Genomic DNA, 19,770 nt, shown 5'->3' on the forward strand with positions numbered 1-19,770 from the left:
AGCCCCTGTTATTGTGCATGTGTTAGTGATTAACAGTTCGTGTTTTTGGCAGACTGCCTATTTATTAATGCCTGCCTGTTTAACTTATGAGGCCCTACAGTCACTGCCCCTTGAAGATTTTCGGGTCAGTGAGGATGCAATCATATTTACAATATGCAGATGGAGCAGTGCAGGAGTTTGGCACAGGTGAAAGCGAACATGGTGGCTCACCAATACGCACTGGAGCAGAGGTAATGAGGCTGTTTCTGAGCTCAAATGGCATAAGTAAGGTGGAAGGAAAACCAATTGACCACATATGTATATTTCGCTGCTCGAACATGGTGTTATTTTTTGCATATTGTCCTTGAAAAATATTTAATATAAAGAAAAATGAGAAGCTGTGGATGCAGCTGCTTTCTGACATGAAATGGGAATCAGATACTGAATGAACAAATTGAACATTTATCAGTCAGCAAAAATTGCTAAATTATTTTATGTGGCATGATGAACATCCTCAAAATTCACATGACACACATGACAGCATATTCCTGTCAAATTGCAGTGGCAGAGAGAAATACTGCAGCCGGTTTTGAACATACTGACTAGGATGGACAGTTATTTACCAGGAGGTTACACCTGAAAATGTATAAGCTTTGCCACTGAATTGAAAGACTGGGTGAAACATCTCACCTTGCTTTGTCCAAATGTAACAAAATCCCTCTACAATTAACATGCTGTGTTTATTTAATTCCTACAAAAACCAAAGTGTAAAAAGAAGGGATTATGAGCAAGACTACAAGTTTACATTTGCAAATGTCTGCTATTATAAAAGGAAATAACACTAGGTGGTATTTCTTTCTTAAGCTTTCTGTTTCTGGTCTAAGCTAAGCTAAGTTAATATGCTCCCTCTGGCTTCAGGTTCATGTTTAACATGCATGTGTGGGAGTGGTACAACTCTTGTCCTCTAATCTCTACAAGAGATTGAGCAAGAATATTTCACAAAATGTCGAACCATTTAAATTAACAATCAATTAAGTGCCATGCTGTGAGAGTCACGAGTTCCTCTGCAGGAAATATAAACAATATGAGACCATTTTTCTCTCTGTGGTCCAAACTGCACTCCTTCATAAATGTCACCTATTCAGAAATGAATGCTACAGCAATTTAAGGGCTTTTCCTGGACAGTAAGAGGAAGTAAAACCATCACAAAGAGTTATGAAGATATATTTTACACCTTCTTAATTCCTCAAACAAAAGGGTGGCTTTCTCTAACTCCCATTACAGAGTTCAAGACATCTACCACAGCAGTTTCAGAGGATGGGGATATGTATGAGATTTGTTGTTAGGTGTTTGAATCTACTTGTCCCTTATATATTTCAGAAGGATCCATATTATATCACCCTTCACAGCAGGAGACAGCAGCTGTTTCCGTGTGCACCTCTCCCCAGTCGCCACCAATGAAAGGTGTCAGTGCTGCATTAAAGTGTTGGGAACTGTGTGGACCTCATGGTGAAGTCCACAGGCACAGGAGACCCCCTGCCAGGTCTAATGGGCGACGAGGAATCCTTGGACCCTTTCAGTCCTACGAAACCCCCTCAGCCCCCATTCAATTACACGGCAGGCGTCTCAGTCTTTGCCTGGTCAATTACCAGCCAGTCCCTGCATTTACTATGGTGTACATACAGGTTGCAAGATAATCAGAGTCCAAAATTGCCTGGTTAGAATGAAGGGATGGATGGAGAGGCATTCAAATTAGTCAGTCAAGCTGAAGGGGAGGTAGGAGGGATGGGGACAGCTATCAGTCTCAATCTGGCTTTGGTGGTTGGAGGAGGAGGATCGTGGTGACCTTTCAACTTTGGTTCTGGAAAGATCTGCTCTTGGGAAATTTTTACTGATGTGATAGCTGTCATGTACAATATGTGTGCATTTGTTTTGACAATAGTAAGAGGGTTTCTGCATCATGTGACCTCTGCTCCGGACTCAGTTTTATTTTAGCACAGTCTTCACTAATCAACAATATCGGCTGTGAATGTGTGTGTGCCTTGATACACATCCACTTACCCACTCATCTAGTGTGTCTCATATTCCATTCTTCCCCTCCCTCCTACCTGTCTACTCAGCCAGCCAGGTATGAAAACTGGCTGACACCTGACCAAGGGAATTAATCATCCTTGACCCCGGACCAATTACCCCTCATTATCCGTTCTGTGTGTCATCTCTCAGGGGAGAGTGCTGTAACAATAGAGCAACATGAAGGGTGGCGGCATCACTGGACAGAGGCCTAATGGACACTCTTGTGCCACCGTATCTTTTCAGGAGTCCAGGTCAACTAACCTTCAAGTCCTTGTCATTCTCCAACAGCACACATACAAAGGAGGTTATTGTTCAGGATCACAGTCCATGACCTCTTGAGATGAAGTGCAGAGGGCCTGCTGGAGATGCCAGAGGAGCCACTGAAATGGATGATTCAGTGTTTGGGAGAACAAGAAACTGTACAGTCACTTTTTTCTAGATTCACTAGGCCTTAAAGTGACACTGCCAGTTTGTGAAAACCTCTGGCTGATGTCCATGCTGTCTTTCAGTGTGGTAACAGCTGGCTTTTTAAATGTTGTATCCATTAACAAATGATTATAAGTTTCCTTATTTGTAATAAACCACCAAGTCTGTAGTTGTGGTTAGTCATTAATCAAGAGGGTTTTTTTAACACAAATTCTTAGAGTGTATAAATGTTAAACATTTCACAATATGTTTATTTTGGCCTGCATTCTCCACAGCCCATTTATAGGAGGAAAACCCAAGTGATTTTCACAACCTGGCCACCCAATATTAATAATTTTGTAATAATAAAAATATTTTTAAACCTTAAATGAATCTCGTAAACTAAAAACCTTAAACTGTTACAATTACTGTATAAACCCCTTATTAGTGAGTGTTACCTGTAGTTTGTTTTTTCTCTTTAGGTCAATTTTTTGCCATATGTCAGTCTTTCTGGCTTGCTAGTTCATTTAAGTTACTTTTGTAACCACTGGAAATGTATATTTAAACTTAATAGGTGGAGTGCTAATATGAAGTATTAATACTTTAGTTGTCTAATCTATTCATAAACTAAATAAAGGTTTGAATAAAGGGCATCATGCTTTCAAAGTCTTTTCACCAAGTAACAGTGACATTCGTTTGTGGGTGAGAAAGAAATAGTTGACTAAACAAAGCATGAGAACGTCTCCTGTCTTTTACCCATCAGAATATTTAGTGGTTATTCAATCTGCGCTCTTCATCTACCTGTCTGTGTGTAAAGAGCTCCCGTTTTCACTGAGCCTTCCTTTTAAAACACAATAAGGTAGGAACAATGACCACGCAGGGTTAATTACCACCAATTAGAGGCTGAAGTGACTCTCCCTCACTGTGCACGGTGTGTAACTCAAGACCAGAGAGCTGTGTGGAGGCTCTATTGTAACATCAGTCCTCATGTCTCTGGTCCTCACTGGGAGCTCAGCCTTTCTTTCACTTGCCTCCAGGCTCAAGGTTGGATACTTCAAATATTTCTACATTTCATTCAGCTTGTCCACAGAAAATTGAACATTTTCTATTTTATTCTCAGTTTCACTGAAACACCTCAGGTCATTTTTTTGCTTCCTGTTCATTTTCCTTCTTTCATTTGTCTGTTACTTTTATACTGTTAACACCATCACATTATTTTTTATCTCTCCTTCTATTAGGAGCACTCAGTTATATCTCAATCAGCTGTCAGTTGCTTCTTGCTTTTCATCATTTCACTTAATACTACTTTACTTAGCAGGTAAGGGTTAATGGACTAATCTCTTGAGGTTTGTGTAGAAAGCTAATGGGCCTGGCAAAGATGAGGTCACTCTCTTACTTCTAAGAAACAACAAGCGATTTACAGGCCAGGATACCATGCCAATATGGTTGGCTTACTATTAATGTATTATTTATATTTTTATCTTTTATATTCCCTAGGACCACTCAATGAAATAGGATAAATAAGAGCTTCTAAAAACTGAAGTACAAGCAGGAAGGATGTGGAAATGTTTTAGCAAACATTTCTTAAAGTCATGAGTCACTGAGCTTGACTCCATTAGGATTGTGAAAGTGATGCTGGACAAACAGAAAAAAAGAGGACAAAATGCTTCTTCAGCAAGTTGTATTAATTTGCTAATTGACACTGTGACTCAGCTCATTCACTGGGTGTAAATAACACTGATGTAACTTAATAGCACTGATTTGTTCACTTCAGTCATACTCATGAAACTTGATCTACTGCTACAGACCATCTGTGAGGAGCCACCAAAATAAAGCAGGATGCACTTTGCCTTCCAGGCTTGCTAATATCATTGGAACCTGTCAAAGTGTACATCTGTGTGTGTGTGTGTGTGTGTGTGTGTGTGTGTGTGTGTGTGTGTGCCTATTTTCTGGTGTCAAAGGACACCCATATGCTGATTTCCTGAAGATCTATAGACAGATGGAACCATTACGGTCAAAGACCCCTGGCTTTGTTTGGCCTGAGCCGGTGATGAAATATTGATGGAAAAATAGAAATATTTTGCCAGCAGTTCAATGTTGCCCGTCTAAGAGGGTTAATGAGTGTGAAGACTTCCCTGTCTCATGTTACAACAAAATGTGGTTCAACTACCCACTAACAGTGACTGGACTGTAGTCTATAGGCTCTTTGGGGCTAACAAGAATCGATAACCTTTTGCAATGCCGGATTAAGTTACTCTTTTATAATTGATTTATTGGCTGAATTTCTTAGCTATGCTGAGTTGTTGCTAACCCCAAAAGTAAAAGATAAGCTGCAACTTGCTATTCTTACAGTTTTGTTTTTGCACAGATTACACAAATAAGCTATAATGTATTAATAAGTGAGTTCTAGAGGAGTTGAACGGAGCCAGGCTAGCTCTTTCCCCTTGTTTCCAGTCTTTATGCTAAGCTAGGCTAACTGACTCCTGGCTGTAACTTTATATTTAGCAACACGAGAATGATATTGATCTTCTCATCAAACTCTAGGCACAAGCCTATTTCCCTAGTTGTTGCTGAAATTGAATTAGTAATTGTGTACTATTTAGACTACTGTTATACAATTATAGCACATTTGTCTTAATAACAGCATGTAAAATCCTTTTTAGTATTTTTTGTATCTGTTGTAAAATCTGTGTAGACATTTGTTATAAAGTGTATCGTGACTTTAGGGACTCCAGATCAGCAAAATACATTCATTAAGCTGTGTTTACTTTCACATCACCTCATAGCTTAAAATGGAATCATAATTTAACTTCATTTTTTTTAGTTTCTCATTTGTGAATAATTCTCACACACTCTCCTGAAAGGAAACTTTATTTTCACCATGTAGTACAGACTCTAATGTGATAAAAGTGATCTTCATCATTTGGTCTTAGTAGTATTTCTGAGCTTCAGTATATGGCTGGCTGTAATCCAGGTTTATGTGGCGGTGGCAGTCTGCTACTTGCCTGCTTTGCCAGTTGTTCCTACCTGTTGAGCTTGGAATGACCTGTTCCTTCACTTTACACACAGACCAGCTCAGGACCCCACCTGCACATTGTTAATCAAAGTGAAATTTTACTGTACCAGTGTCTTTTCCAACCATACTGGAAGCCTTTTGACCTGTGTCTGTAAAAATAATATTGAATCAAAGCCTCAACCAGCTGTTATCAAAAGCCCGCCTTCCCCATTACACCCTCTTCCACTTCCCAGGTCCCCTGGTGAGGCAGCAATGTTGCAGCATGTTGATCTCAAATCAATAGATTTATTTTCTTCATCTGAAAGGGACTCCCCCCTTCCCCTCTTCTCCCTGGGGTCTACTGGTGGGGTTTGTTTGCTGTTCTTCGATCTGTTGCTCTGCTCAGAATGGATGAGGGGCTCTAACAGATTCAAGGCTGATATCCCTGGTAGGTTTGTCTGCCTCATTTTCAGTGAATCCCTTGGACAATCTAAATGTTTAATGGCAGTGGTTATTTGGTTGTAATGGCGTGTGTTATGATGGACGATAATGTAATGTTTTCCGATGCTGCCTGAATTACACCACAGGGTATGCAGGCTGTTTGGGTTGGGTGTTTAACTGGCCTTCATTATTGAGATTAGCAAATATGTTATGAAAATCTAGTTCATGCTCAAGTTTTTTCCATGATTCTTTTTAGATCATATTGTTATTGCTTTTGCTATATCCTTTACACAGACTGCACTTATACTGTACACTGCACACTTGTGGTATATACTGTGTAGATGCAGCAAGACTATATAATAAAGCCACATACACCTTATATATTGTGTCCTCACAAGAAAACCATCTGTCCTTAATTTTTCTTACCCCATTCCTGCCTTGTAACATGAATTCACTCTTACTGCAGTCCCCCACCCATGTGAAGGAGACTTCACATATGAACTACACAAGTTTACACATTGACAGTATATACAGTAGCTTAGTCCTATGCAGTAAATATGGTCAATGGAAAGAAAGCTTTATTTTTGCTGCAGCAGAAGTAAAACCAACAAATAGCTTTAATTACTGTTGATATTCTCAGTAGATATGTTAGTCAGTATTTCAGATTTTTGTTTGAATAAAAAGCACTAAGTGACAGTTTATTGTTTTTACAAAAGTCTTTCCTGGTTTTGTCAAGTTGGTTTTCCAGGCAATATCTGTTGGCACAACCATTCATATCTGCTAGATCTTATAAGATCTGTACGCTGATTTTAATAAGAAAAAACCAAAATGTTTAGACAACAACAATGCACATGTCACAGAAAGGTTCACAGAGAAAGGAACGTCTGTTTTAGCAGTTTTAAGTCATCTTAGCGCAGTGATACTCTGTACCACTCTTTAGTTTTGGATCCTAAACATCAGAACATAATGCTTACCAAGTGTTTGTTCAACAGGCCTGTAAGCTCTCTACTCTTTTTGCATGCATCAGATGCTGAAACCATGTTTTGCTTCATGGGACTTGGTGATGTATTGTCACCTTGAAGCTGATCCGGCCCTATACTCTGGCTGAGCATTATGCGCTGCTTTGCACCTCACTGACTATGAGAGACACAGCAGTAGGTGAGGATTTTATCTTGAAAGTAGATTCAACACTAACAGTACATCAAAGATAGATTCCACTCTTAAGAATGACTCATACCCCCATAAGATGTGGGTTTAAATTGCTCAAAAGAATCACAAGTCTGCCTTTGCTTTGGTTGAATAAAAAAAAAACATTCTGTCCATCTCTTCAACTCTGCCTGCTGATATGCTTTTATTTCTGTCACGCCTGGTGTTTGGATTTGAACACTGCCTGTGTGGTGACAGCAGAAGAATTACCTGCAAAACATTCTTTGTCAGCTCACTATGCTCACAAACAAGACCATTTAGCTATTATTTCCTCTCAGTCGCAGATACACACAGCAAAGCGAACATTTATCAAGAAAAATGGGTGACTGTGGGAGTAGAGGAAAGAGGGACAGGTGGAGATAGAGGCCCTGTGAAAGGAATGGAGAAAAGAGGAGGTGGCAGTTATTGGAGCCAGGGAGGGGTCATAGTATCCCAGAGGAGAGAAATAATGGAAAACATCCCTAATTTTCACCACAGGATCCCATGTAATTGAATCATTGACAATACAGATACAGAGCTGAATCAAAGCAAAGTGGTTTGTGGAGGAAGAGGCTGAAAAGTAAAATGGAAGAGATGTAAAAATGAGGAGGTAGAAGTGTTTGTCTGCTATTATTGGACAAAGCTAGTCTGCTTTTTCTTTTCATCTGTCACACTTCGCTTTAAGGACAGGATGTTACCTGTAGGAGTTTTCTTTTTCTGCATTAGTCTTTTACCTTCAACCCCCATGACTTTCCTGCTTCCTGTTCTTTTTACTCACAGCCACAAAATATTTGTTTTTTTATACGTTTTATTTTTCCTCTTTTTTGTTTTGCTTTTTCAGTCAGTGATTTTTCAAATGTTGGCAATAGATCGCTTACAATTAGCTTAAAAGTACATAATAGTTTTTATATTTTACATTTATATTCAACAGACAGACTCAAAATGAATTATTAAAGCTTTTATATTAATCTGCTTTAATTGAAGCAAACATTCTGATAATAAATATAACTTAGAAAAAATTATAATTTTAGTTTTATTTTATTTTCAGTATATCAACCATATGTACTGTATTTCGTTGCCTTGTACTTGTACATGTGTAATGACAATAAAGTTGAATCTAATCTAATCTAATAACAAGTTGTGCCCAAGATTTAGTTCAGACTTATGAATAACTTATATGGTACTTTTTTAAACAAAATTACAAAGTGTTTAAAGAAACTCCATCACACATCAAATCCATTTTTAAGTTTCAAGGTATACTAGGCTACTGCATATCTGAACAAAAAGTTGTGTATAGCCTTTTGTGGCTCCAGATGGAGTTGCACAAAGTCTGATAAATTGCCTCAAGTGATGTAATTTGAGGTAGCATCAGGAGGGTTGAATTGAGATGCATTGTGAGTAATGAAGACAGCAGGTTTTGGCAAGGAAGAAATAAAATAGTTGGCATTTCTGGTTCTGCTGCAGTGATTTTGATCCTTAATTGTCTATTGCTCATCCAACTATGCTATACAGTGCTTAAGTATTGTTTTGCTAAAATTGCAAGAACATTTTTAATAGACCACAGATTTAAACAATAGAACATTAAAGTGATGAAACATAATTAAAATGTCAGAAAAGGCAATCTAATAAAAGTGTTTTAGAAATAGCTTAAAAGATGGGCTACTACAGATTTGACTCATATTTTGTTCATTGTATTTTTTAAATATGAAGACACATTAGAGCCACTATCTTTTAATACAGTTTCCTTCTTTATGAACAAGGCGTTCCTGAATGAAACTGTGCCAGGTTCCTCAGAGGTCTCTGGATGAAACACTATCCGTTTCTTGTATCCTGTCTTTAGAAATTTATGCCCATAGCAAAACCATGGCAATTATATAGCAATTACAGTTTCACATTGCCTTTTCTTTTGAGATTGAGGAGGAGAAAGGAGGAGGAGGTAAAAGCTCAGCACTTAAAAAAAGTAAGTGTGCCAGTATTGGTGTTCCTTTTGCAAAATGCTGTCATCCAGCTGGACATCACATTTTCACTGCATTGAAATGAAAATTGATCAATTACTTGGCACACATTGATAATTTCTTGAACTTTATATTAATGAGAGACCAAAGGGTTGCTGAACTCAAGCTCATGTGTTCAATTCGTGTTCAGTTGACGAGCAACTGTAACACAATGAACTCTGGAAAAAAGAGACTATTCTCTGCAAGACAATGACAAGGAGGAAACTGTGTGTGTGTGTGTGTGTGTGTGTGAGAATGACACCTGATCAGCCTGCTATGGTAACCACAACTCGACACATGCACAAACACACACTTGGACTATACTGACTCAATTCCCACTGCTTGACTGGCAAAACTCCAGAGACCCACACCTGCTTTAACTGCCCTTACTTTTTAGGTTGTTTGAGCAGATGGGGACTGAATCCATAATAATTGTATGTGTGTGTTCTTGTGTCTTTGTTTATGTATGCATCATCTGGCTGTATATGACAACTACCACCTGACTTACCCTTTGATACCAGAGATCTAAAATCACTTCTCAGCCACCTCCAACTTTGAATGCATTGGACAGCACATGGTAGCAATATGTTTAGCAGGGCCAGGATCAGACTTCACTCATGGTAAATTGGAGGTCTTTATTTATGGATGCTGGTCTGGAAACAAAGCGCAGTTCCAACTTAATTTCTCTCCATCTTTTTTTTTTTTTGTGTGGTTATAGCATGCCCAGGGGCTGACAGGGAAGGGAAATTGATATCTGTACGGCTGTCTGTAAGACACAGAACACCAATCCGCTTGTCTCAGTTTCGAGGTCAATCATCTCTGTTCAAGCAGCTGCCTGAGCATGTTGTATATGAGTAACCATAGAGAGAAATTGTTATTTAAGTGTTTAGAAACAGCATATATCTTAGTAAACATATTACAAACATAAGGCTGATGCATTTCCTCTAACATTAATGTTTATGTCCTAGATTCACACGTTTGACCATAAGATGAGAAAACTGACAGATTTGAGCTTGACACATTGTTAAGAAATTTATTCTATTGTAATTATTTTGAAGAAAGGCTTCATCTCAGAAACAAAAGCTTGAATCACCCTAAAATGTGTCTATCTCTGCAGGACCATCATTTCATTTTAGCCTTTACTGGTCCTCTTTGCTCATTGTAGTTTGGATACAATTTATGGAGCAGGAACTGTTTTACATAAACAGTTTGGGAATTTGCAGCAATTTTGCTTTCTTCTCTCTGGCTGTTGGCATTTCCAGATGTGCATCTATAGATGTTTCCACATGTGCAGCAAAGGAGAAAACCAATATTCTTTAAATTTCATTTCGATGTGTCTGATTTTTTTAACGAAACAGACTGAACTGTTGGAACTATAAACAGCAAAACTCATATTGAAATTTTAATGTTTAATTTAAACTTTGTTTTGCACTGCCTTTAACTGAACCTAAAATATCGGGCCATTATCTTGCTCTTCTTTCTTTTATTTATACTTCTGCTCTTAACGTTTTAATTTCCTTTAGGTTTCTGTTCTTTTACTTTCATTTTGGTGGCTTGATAATTTATTTCGTTTATTGACTTAATGCCTTCGTATGAAACCACTTTGAATTAAAAGCTAATCAAGTAAACTTGTATGTGGTTTTGATCATCTCGCGATATCATGAGGTCCCGGAGCTTTGCCTTAGCACGTGTGCTGCTCTGTTTTTTTTTTAAGTGTGGCATATAGCTGCCGAGGCGGATGAGTATGATGGCGGAGCTGGTTCAGGGACAGGCCTCGGTGGCTCAGCCCGGAACGAAAGATGACTTCACAGACACGATACGCCGGGTCCGACAGGTAAAACGTTCAGAGCGAAGATACGTGTGATGCTTTCGGACCACAAGTAGCGTGTTTGCATGTCAAACTGTGAACAGGGCACCCCAGACCCTCTACTACAAACACTCATGCAGCCAGTAAGCTAGCAGGCTAACGTCAAATAGTCGAGACAGCGTCGCTGAGCAGACAGATTAGAATTTACACGGGCGCAAAATGCGTTATCTAACAGTTTCACAACCCTTAAAATGACCGGACAAGTCAAGTGTCAAGCACCTTTTATGTTGTCGAAGTTTGTGCAACTTTAGTAAGTTAAGTCTACACACTGCAACCTGTTGTCAAGTCACAGAAGTTGTAGTTATCTAGCTTGCAAACTTAACACAAGTTATAATGCCCGCAGTCTGACCCACGACGTAACTGATCCTAACATTTAGTTTACACGAATGAACAACCGACCAGTATGAGACGCTGTCATAAAGTTAGCTTGCTAGGTTTGAAGTTAGCTTTAGTAAAACTGGTTGTTGCCCCAGTTAAATAAAGACACTGAGAGATTAGTCGGTAACCACATGCAGTATTAACGTTTTAATGCCCCGTTTCCCTTTTTTAACTTGACGCGAAATTTGCATTATAAAACAGGAAGTACAGGTTACACATTAAATAAACCAGAAAGCTAGTTTAGCTTGTGTTAGCATGCTAGCCTATGTGGTACGGTGTGCTCGAAGAGGCAGCTGGAGTTAGGCCATGTAATGTAACGTCATCTGTTCAAATAAGCCCCCCTTCGCACCTTCAGTTAAGCACATTTGGATTTTTCCATTGCTGTTTGCAAAACAGCTGAAAGTACTTTGAAAAATACGGCCTGCATTATACTGCTCACTACTTTATTCTGTTTCCTAGTGTCAGATAGTGATTGTAGGAGAGGTGGTCCCTGTAATTGTGCTGCCATTAAGTTGTTCAAAAGTAAAGCTGTTTATTTGCTGTAATAGAAGGTTAGAACCCTTCTTCCAGCAGTTAATAGTGTGCAAGTTGGACTTTAGTCATCCCACTAGTTTAGCTTCCCCAGTGTAGATTATAACTTGGGTATAAACAGTGGATTGCTGCATGTTTTTTGTATCCTATATAATAAGAGATTTGCAAAATGCATACAGTTGTAGTTTAATGCATATAATCAGCAATACACCCTGATGAGCAAATGACATGGCTGGTCCTTGTCACTTTCCCATCAGTGTCTCTCTTGTCTATGCTCACACCTAAGGTCTCAGATTTGACCAAAACAAAAACTATCCCATCAATTTGACATCAATGTGACTTGTGATGAGAGGTGGAAGGTGTTCATTTCCACAGATGCAGTTGTAGCAGTCACCAGCACAAACCGAAATTGGTTACTAGTACCAGTCATTTTAACTGCTCTGTTTTTTAAAACAATTATCAGAGCCAAACAGTTCATTAATTCACTAGATGCTGACTGCTGCATTAGGCCTCCTGTTGGCTAATTATTATTGCATTCCGCCTCCTTGTGCTTGTCCCCCTCTACTCAGTTACTGTTTTCAAATTGCCAGTATCTCAGTGTCACTAAATGTACCCATCTGGATCGCAAACATGACCATTAACATTAATCTACAATAAACCAACAAAACAAGCAACACACAATTTCTTGTAAAACATAATCGAGTAGAAGTCAGACTCACAACTAGTGTAGATTACTGGCAAAGCAATCATGCTGCAGTCACCAATGGACAAGGTGTGAAATGTAAATATAAACTATACATAGTTTTGTTTTGGAGTCACTACATGTCACATCTTTTGTGCATATTTTTCAGACTTAAAGTATAAAATCTGACTAGTTTTTTTTTTTTTTCACATTTGCTCAGCAAAGATTTCAGTCAAGATGCGACTATAGCTTGGAGGCCCGTCCATCCGCAGTGGTGTTTGCCCAGAAGCCTCAGTAGATATTGAGGGTTCACTACAGGACAGACAGTTTATTACTACAAACATCAGACTGCATGACTGTAAAACTCCACTGACCCACTGCAAAATGAGTAGCATATGTTTTTGTGCTTGCAGATGCACATTTGATTGTGTGATACTGGCAGGTAAATTAGAATCTGACAAGTTAAATTTGGTTTTACATATTTATTTTAGGTGCTTTGATCAGCTAAGCTAGTGTGGAGATTTCATTTTTTATTTAAACTCAATTTATTTTATAAAAAAAAGGTGTAATTGATGTGAATCAAGCATATTTCACTTCTCATTGCCTTTTAGATTATGTAAACACTAAGCTGTGTAACTTTTAAAGTTGTCCACATTGATGTTTATAGGTGGTTTTTGTAAAGACCTCCTGCCCATTTTAAAACACCCAAACAATAGAAAAATTAAAATCTTCTTTGTCCTTTTTTTTATTTGTCAAACAATAAAATTGTGCATCATAGCCAACATCTGATAAAGAGTGGGATAAACGGAGCCCAGTTGGTCTATTGGCTCAGGCAACACCCTCTCCTGCTCTCGGTGATCTCTTGTGTTTTTCTGTTTTTGTTGTCTGGCAATGAAATTAATCTGAAATTGTTATTTTTAATTGAAGCTAATAACTGCCTAACAGTAACAACACTCATTTTCAAGCTGCTGCTGTTAATAAAATTATTTTATAATCATGGCATTGTCTGACAAAGTCGACATAAATCCAGGTAAATGTCATCAGATGTTCTGTGTGTTCGGCTGTAGTGACATTTAAAATGATCAATCGCAGAGAACTACTTCTTTACTTTGCTGCCTCACAGCCCCTACTGGGCAGCTGACATTTTGTTAAAAACACCAAGCCAGTATTTTAAGATTCAGCCACTCTGGAGTCTGTTTTGGGTTGAGAAAATAGTGTTTTAATGGGGATGGAAGGCTGAAATGAGATGTGCTCTTAAATCTAATCCGTTAATTGTGAATGTACATTCCAGTAGTCGGTGCTCCTTCCTGAGCTGTATCTGTTTGTTGGGTCTGACACATGCTAAACCTTGATGGATGCTTTAGTTTTATGGCAAACTGTCCCTGCTGATATTGGCTTCAGTTCCACCTCTTTGATTTAAAATGAATTAAAAATAGAATTTATATTCTGAACAAATGTAGGATATTGAACTCGATATGCCAGTGAAAACAGTGTCAGATATACCTCACATTAACTGTTGGTCACAGCTATAAAAAGGCAGGTGATCAGGAAGTTGCTGCTCAGCTCACTGTCTGAATCTAGTGAAGCAAAACTCGGAGAGATTTTTTTTTTTTACCGCCTTCATCAGCAGTGCTTTTTTCTGTTTCTTGATACGTACCTAGCTGCAGCAGTGTCAGCCCCACACATGCTTCCTTTTCTGTCCCCTTATTTCCATTGCCCCCCCCCTCTCACTTCACTGGTGGGCTCAGAAGTAGATAATCATCCCTGAAGGTGATGGAAGACTCTAATTTCCCTCACTATGTGTTCATATTGGGAAGAGAAAAAAATACCAGTCAGGCACAGATGTCAATTTAGTGTAATTTTCTGAAATGCTATATTTTTGTATGGAAAGAGAGGTGGTAGATTAACGGGTAGTGGAAAATGCTCTAACCGTTCTCTGGCAGCACAGCTAAAGATTTAAATGTCCATCACTGCAGAACCACAAGCATCTACCTTAGGTCGGCAAGTGGCCAATTTTGAAAATAGACATGGATTGGTTTTTAGCTAAGCTGTGATGCAAATAAGTGCCCACATCTTGATGCTGTGTGCCGCAGCTAGCGGCACACTTTGAATCACTATTTATTGTCTTTAATCTGAAAAAAAAAATGCCTTTGGTAAATGTCTAATAGTACAGTATTTATTACATGATGTGACTAGAGATAGGTGGTGAGCCTCAGTACTTTGGGTACTTGCAGTAAAACTGTCAAATTGTTCAAATGAAATAAACTTCATAAAGGTAGGGTTCGTGGGTGGGAGACTGTCTTAGTTGTATTCTGTCTCGCAGGCGGTTATGTCCACTCCCTGTAGTCATATCTTGGAGCTTCATACTTGACTTGCTTCCTCAGCTCTGAAAACACAATCAAATGATCAAATTGATGTCAGACCAGAATATGTTCAAGAACTGGCATGTTTGTTTTAATTAACTAATTAAGTCTTTATTAATTACTATGTTATTTACTCATAGAAGATGGGCATCCTACATGTTGGGCTTTAATAAGGAGCTTTAAATGTATTTCATGTGTTGCTGTTTTAGGCAGTTGTCATACCTGTTGTAACTTTCAGGCAGCTCATCTACTGATAAAATCCAGTCAGTTGAGGTTTGCCTTGTGCATGTTCTTCTCATGAAGAACTGTTGTAGGCTTCTTCATGCTGCTGGAATATTGTACACAGGCAGTTCTCTGCTGACTAAAAAGAAAACACTCTACACAGCAGATGGTTCTGTCAACTTGTGTTTTGGAAAGTATGTTGGAAGAATAGCACCACTTACCCACATTTCACCAGTATTCCACCTGTCCCACTGTGATGTGTCTGCAGATGGCAGCCAAGATGGGAGGAGACCAGATGCCCAACATGAACAGTTCCCCTCCAGTCATAGACGCCTCTCTCTATGGCTTTGGAGGCCAAAAACGTTCACTCGACAGTGGAGGTAAGCCATCAGTAGGGCTGAATGAATGTTTTTGAAGCAAAATTTCCAAGCAGCTTAAATTCCAGTACCATTACGTACCCTGCAAGAGAAACCTATGGCTTCTTGTGAATAAAATATATTGTCTTATCAGGACACATTTTATCATTCTCATCCCTTGAAATATGAACCCAAGTTGAAATAAACTTAATGTTGCTATCTGGGAGCAAATCAACCAGAAAAAATCCCTTTGAAACTTTGCCTTTCATCCCTGTCAAACTCTACTAGTATGTGAAACAGCCTCAACGTGTGTGCTTCATGAATTAACTGGAAATTTCATTACTGGACTTTTGTGTAGTTGAAAATCAATGCAGTGCTTCACAGATGGAGGTATGTCGGGGAAGCAGTGTAATTTGAAGTGAGAGCCATGATTTGTATTAAGTATGTGATACTGCAGTGAATTAAACAGTGTCATCCCCTCTCTGTTGCACACGAATCTAAGATTTGATCCATTTCACATCCATGAAGTGGAAATACTAGTCTTTTATCTTGTCCTCCTTATCTTGTCACAGGTTTTTGTGTGATATTTCAGTCCTGAATGCATGGATGGACAGATTGTATGCAGTTCTGTTTTAGGTTTGTTTGACGGGCTGTTATTGTTTGCACAATTGTCCTCATTTTTCTCAGTCAAGGTTGTCTCGTAATGTGGCAGAAATAACAAATGGTAACAGTGCAGCACTGCTGTTCGCTCTCAGCTTTTAATTATCAGCTGTGTCTGTATACAAATACACTCCAGGCATTCACACTTCATGTTGCAGCCTTGTCCTTGAATAGACTCGGTACACCTCCTTTTTTATATTCATTGCTCTTCTATTCTCAAGCGTTAACCCCAGTGCATTTCCAGAAGAAGTGAAATCAGTGCAAACAGCCATAAAATTGATTGAAACTGCTAGATATCAACTCAGCTGTTCACGTCCATGACAGCACATACTCCACTGACCCTGCAGGACCCATGCTCGGTGCTACCTGTCAAAATTCAATTCAGGACCAGCAGCCACTGACCCGACTGCCGCCTCTGTCTTTCAGAGTGGCTCTGATTGAAACACTCACTCATACACTTGCAGGCTCCCTGCTGTGGGTCAAACCTGAGCACAAAGGATTGGCAGGACCGTATCCATCTGTTCCCACCCCCTCCAGCACTGACTCAATCTTTCTCATTTTGCTACTTCATAAGTTATCACTTTAGCAGAAATGTATTTTTAGCTGTGATCTTGATGATTTCTCATTGTTTGCTTTCCTCTTTTTTCCCCCTCAGTAGGGAACCACCTTGGTGCCATGGTACATCAAAGGTGGGTAGAACATAGATTTTTCTTTCTGTTCATTTCAGGCATATTCTTACTACATAATCTGCCTCTGTTAAGTAGTTTTGAGATCACATTAATATTCAATAGTTGCAAAAAGTGATGAAAACAAACTTATCAAAATTGTACCTGAATAAATATCTATCAAACATGTCTGGAGCTTCTTTTAAGCTATTTTTAGCAAAAATGCTTTAAATTCAGTCGTTCCAGTTTCTCAGATGTGAATATTTGCCTTAATTTTTGGTTGTCTGTAACTCTGTTGCCTCACAGCAAGAAGGTTCTGGGTTCGAGCCTTTCTTAGTGGAGTTTGCATGTTCTCCCTGTACCTGTGGGTTTTCTCCGGGTGCTCCGGCTTCCTCCCACAGTGCAAAGACATGCAGCTTAGGTTGATTGGAGACTCTGTGCCGGTCCCAAGCCCTGATAAATAGAGGGTTGTGTCAGGAAGGGCAGGAAGAAAAAGTTGCCATATTTACTCATGCGAATCAGATTCACTGTGGCGACCCCTAAAGGGAACAGCCAAAAATAGAGTAGTAGTAGATTTTTGGTCTTCTGTAGTAGTCAGCTCCATATCTCTGGATGTTGGTCGGGCAAAACAAACTATTAAATCATTTTGAGTCAACTCGGAAATGTAATTATTAATCCAGCCCTGATTGTTTCGTTGAAATTTGTGTTTTTAGATGCACAAGCTGATTTTAGAGAAAAGGTAGCCTAGATTTAGGTGGCTTTATTTTTGATCACAATTGGCTTTGATCACAATCTGATCTCTCACAGGGCTCTCACAACAGAAGACTTCAAAGTGCCTGACAAGATGGTGGGATTCAGTAAGTAGCCCTTGAGTTTTATTATTGATATGGAATTATCAGTATTGACATTCTTCAGTTTTTGGGTCACCGCTTAGGGGCCTGTCTAAATTCACAAACCGGTTTTATTTCTCTCCCCTCATAGTCATTGGAAAAGGAGGAGAGCAGATCTCGAGAATTCAACTGGAATCGGGCTGTAAGATCCAAATTGCTTCAGGTAAGCTCTGACTCAACGTGTTATCTAAGCCCACCTTTTACTGCTGCTGGTAGGAACTGAGAGGCATAAGCTGATGAGCCATTAGTCCTCCTCCTCCTACTACTGTATGTAGGTCTTTCTCTAGAAATGCACAGCAACATACTGTATAGTGCATGCCAACCATTGCCTGGAGTGCAGGCCTTCTGGCCTAAACCTGCAGCTCTTGTTACTCCATAGGATTAACAAATATACTGTATTTCAAAAATATAAAATGCTTGGAAAATTAACTGTTAGAGCAAATAGGGTTGTGGCCTTGCACCACGCCTTGTAGATGTAGCATTTTGGCACAGTGTTGGCATTCTTAACTGTACGGTTTTGTAGATAAGAGTTTGTCCTTTCTGGTAGCTGCACGGTTTAGATTTCACAAGGCAAGTTTGACCACAGTTGTGTGTCCCATAGGTTGGTGTGTTAAGCATTCACTGCTTTTTTTTTGTTGTGGTTTTGTGAAAGAAACGTATGTAGAAAAATGTAAATGTATAACCTTGAATGTAAAAATGTATAACATGATAAAAAAAAAAAAACTAAGATGAAAAGTTTCTATCTTGTAGTAATGTTAATAGTTTTGTTGCAGAGAGTGGAGGCATGTTGGACAGACCCTGCACGCTGACTGGGACCCCAGAGAACATTGAGTGAGTCTCAATTTAAATTTAGTTTCAAATAGCAAAATATATATAATGGCTACAGCAATTTAATTTTAAATGGCCAAAATTGCAATTTTTGATAAACATCATATATGGATAGAGCTTTTTGATGCATTGCAACACACTCGGAACGCTTTCACACTATCTGGCCATTCACTCATTCACATTCGCACATTCACACACTGGGGACATCACTAGGAGCAACTGGGGTTTCAGTGTCTTGCCCAAGGATGCTTCAACAACGTGGACCGGAGAAGCCGGGAATTGAACTGCCAACCTTCGGATTAGGAGATGACCCACTCTACCTCCTGAGCCCCCCCCTTAAATCTCTATTCATGTCTTAATCAGCCATTGAATCACCTGAGCACCTCTTTTAACATGTAACATAGGTTTTTGTGTAGGATCTGTGACTGGTGACAAATGCTTTGTTCTCCACCTCCAAAGGCAGGCCAAGAGGCTGCTGAGTGAGATTGTGGAGCAGTGTCGGTATGGTCCAGGCTTCCACAGTGACATGGACGGCAACAGTTCCATCCAACAGATCCTTATCCCCGCCAATAAAGTTGGCTTGGTCATCGGCAAAGGAGGAGAAACCATCAAACTACTGCAGGTCTGGTTGTACAGTAGGCCGCATTGAACATTTAGCACAGACAGTGAAATTGTGCTTTCGGCCACATGATGACCTTATTTTGTAGCCAGCTTGACTATAGACGTGGACTTTTAAGCTTTATTTTTAGCTCTGCATTTAATATAGGCAGAGCCTGCATTGTAGACTAAACAAGTGGCCTACGCCATTGTGAGAATTTATACCTGTGTGCTGGTGTCTGTATCGCCCTGCAATTACACCACCAAGACGCTAGTTGGCAGCAATGGTTTTATGCCACTGTGTTGTGTTTCTTCACTACTTATTAATGATGGCGACCAAAATTGAGCAGGTCATGTTGGAGTTAAAACAAATAGATGTTGAACAGCAGTTACTTTTTACTGAAATTACTGCAACACAGATAAGAGAGAAGACCTTGGAGGAGATTGTCTGTATGACCATGGGAACCAGGTGAGGCAAAATGTGGGGGTGTCTTCCATACTTGTCTGGATACTGAGAGACATGAAGGAGGAAATGCAATGCAACCAGTCAGTTATGGTCTGTTGCCACTACGTAGAGGTGCATGGCAGGCTACAGCGTAGGGTACGAGGCTACGTGTTACCTACAGTGTAGATTCAACGCAGAGCTGTAAATCATTTGT

The 19,770-nt window shown here is 39.3% G+C and overlaps 1 protein-coding gene across 2 annotated transcripts in view; it reads left to right on the top strand.

The window, feature by feature from the left end:
- Nucleotides 1–10,727: 10,727 nt before the first annotated feature.
- Nucleotides 10,728–19,770, top strand: part of fubp3 (far upstream element (FUSE) binding protein 3) — a 20,859-nt gene continuing 11,816 nt past the window's right edge. The window contains exons 1-7 of one of the 2 annotated variants that reach the window (XM_020600923.1): nucleotides 10,728–10,906; nucleotides 15,384–15,495; nucleotides 16,787–16,820; nucleotides 17,604–17,653; nucleotides 17,778–17,849; nucleotides 18,460–18,517; nucleotides 18,974–19,136. In XM_020600923.1, coding sequence (XP_020456579.1) covers nucleotides 10,811–10,906; nucleotides 15,384–15,495; nucleotides 16,787–16,820; nucleotides 17,604–17,653; nucleotides 17,778–17,849; nucleotides 18,460–18,517; nucleotides 18,974–19,136 — 585 coding nt within the window. In that variant the 5' untranslated portion in view covers nucleotides 10,728–10,810. The remainder of the gene's footprint in view (nucleotides 10,907–15,383; nucleotides 15,496–16,786; nucleotides 16,821–17,603; nucleotides 17,654–17,777; nucleotides 17,850–18,459; nucleotides 18,518–18,973; nucleotides 19,137–19,770) is intronic. The other variant, XM_020600924.1, reaches the window with a different exon arrangement.

This window comes from Monopterus albus, unplaced genomic scaffold (genome assembly GCF_001952655.1).
Source record: "Monopterus albus unplaced genomic scaffold, M_albus_1.0 scaffold49.1, whole genome shotgun sequence".
Taxonomy (NCBI): domain Eukaryota; kingdom Metazoa; phylum Chordata; class Actinopteri; order Synbranchiformes; family Synbranchidae; genus Monopterus; species Monopterus albus.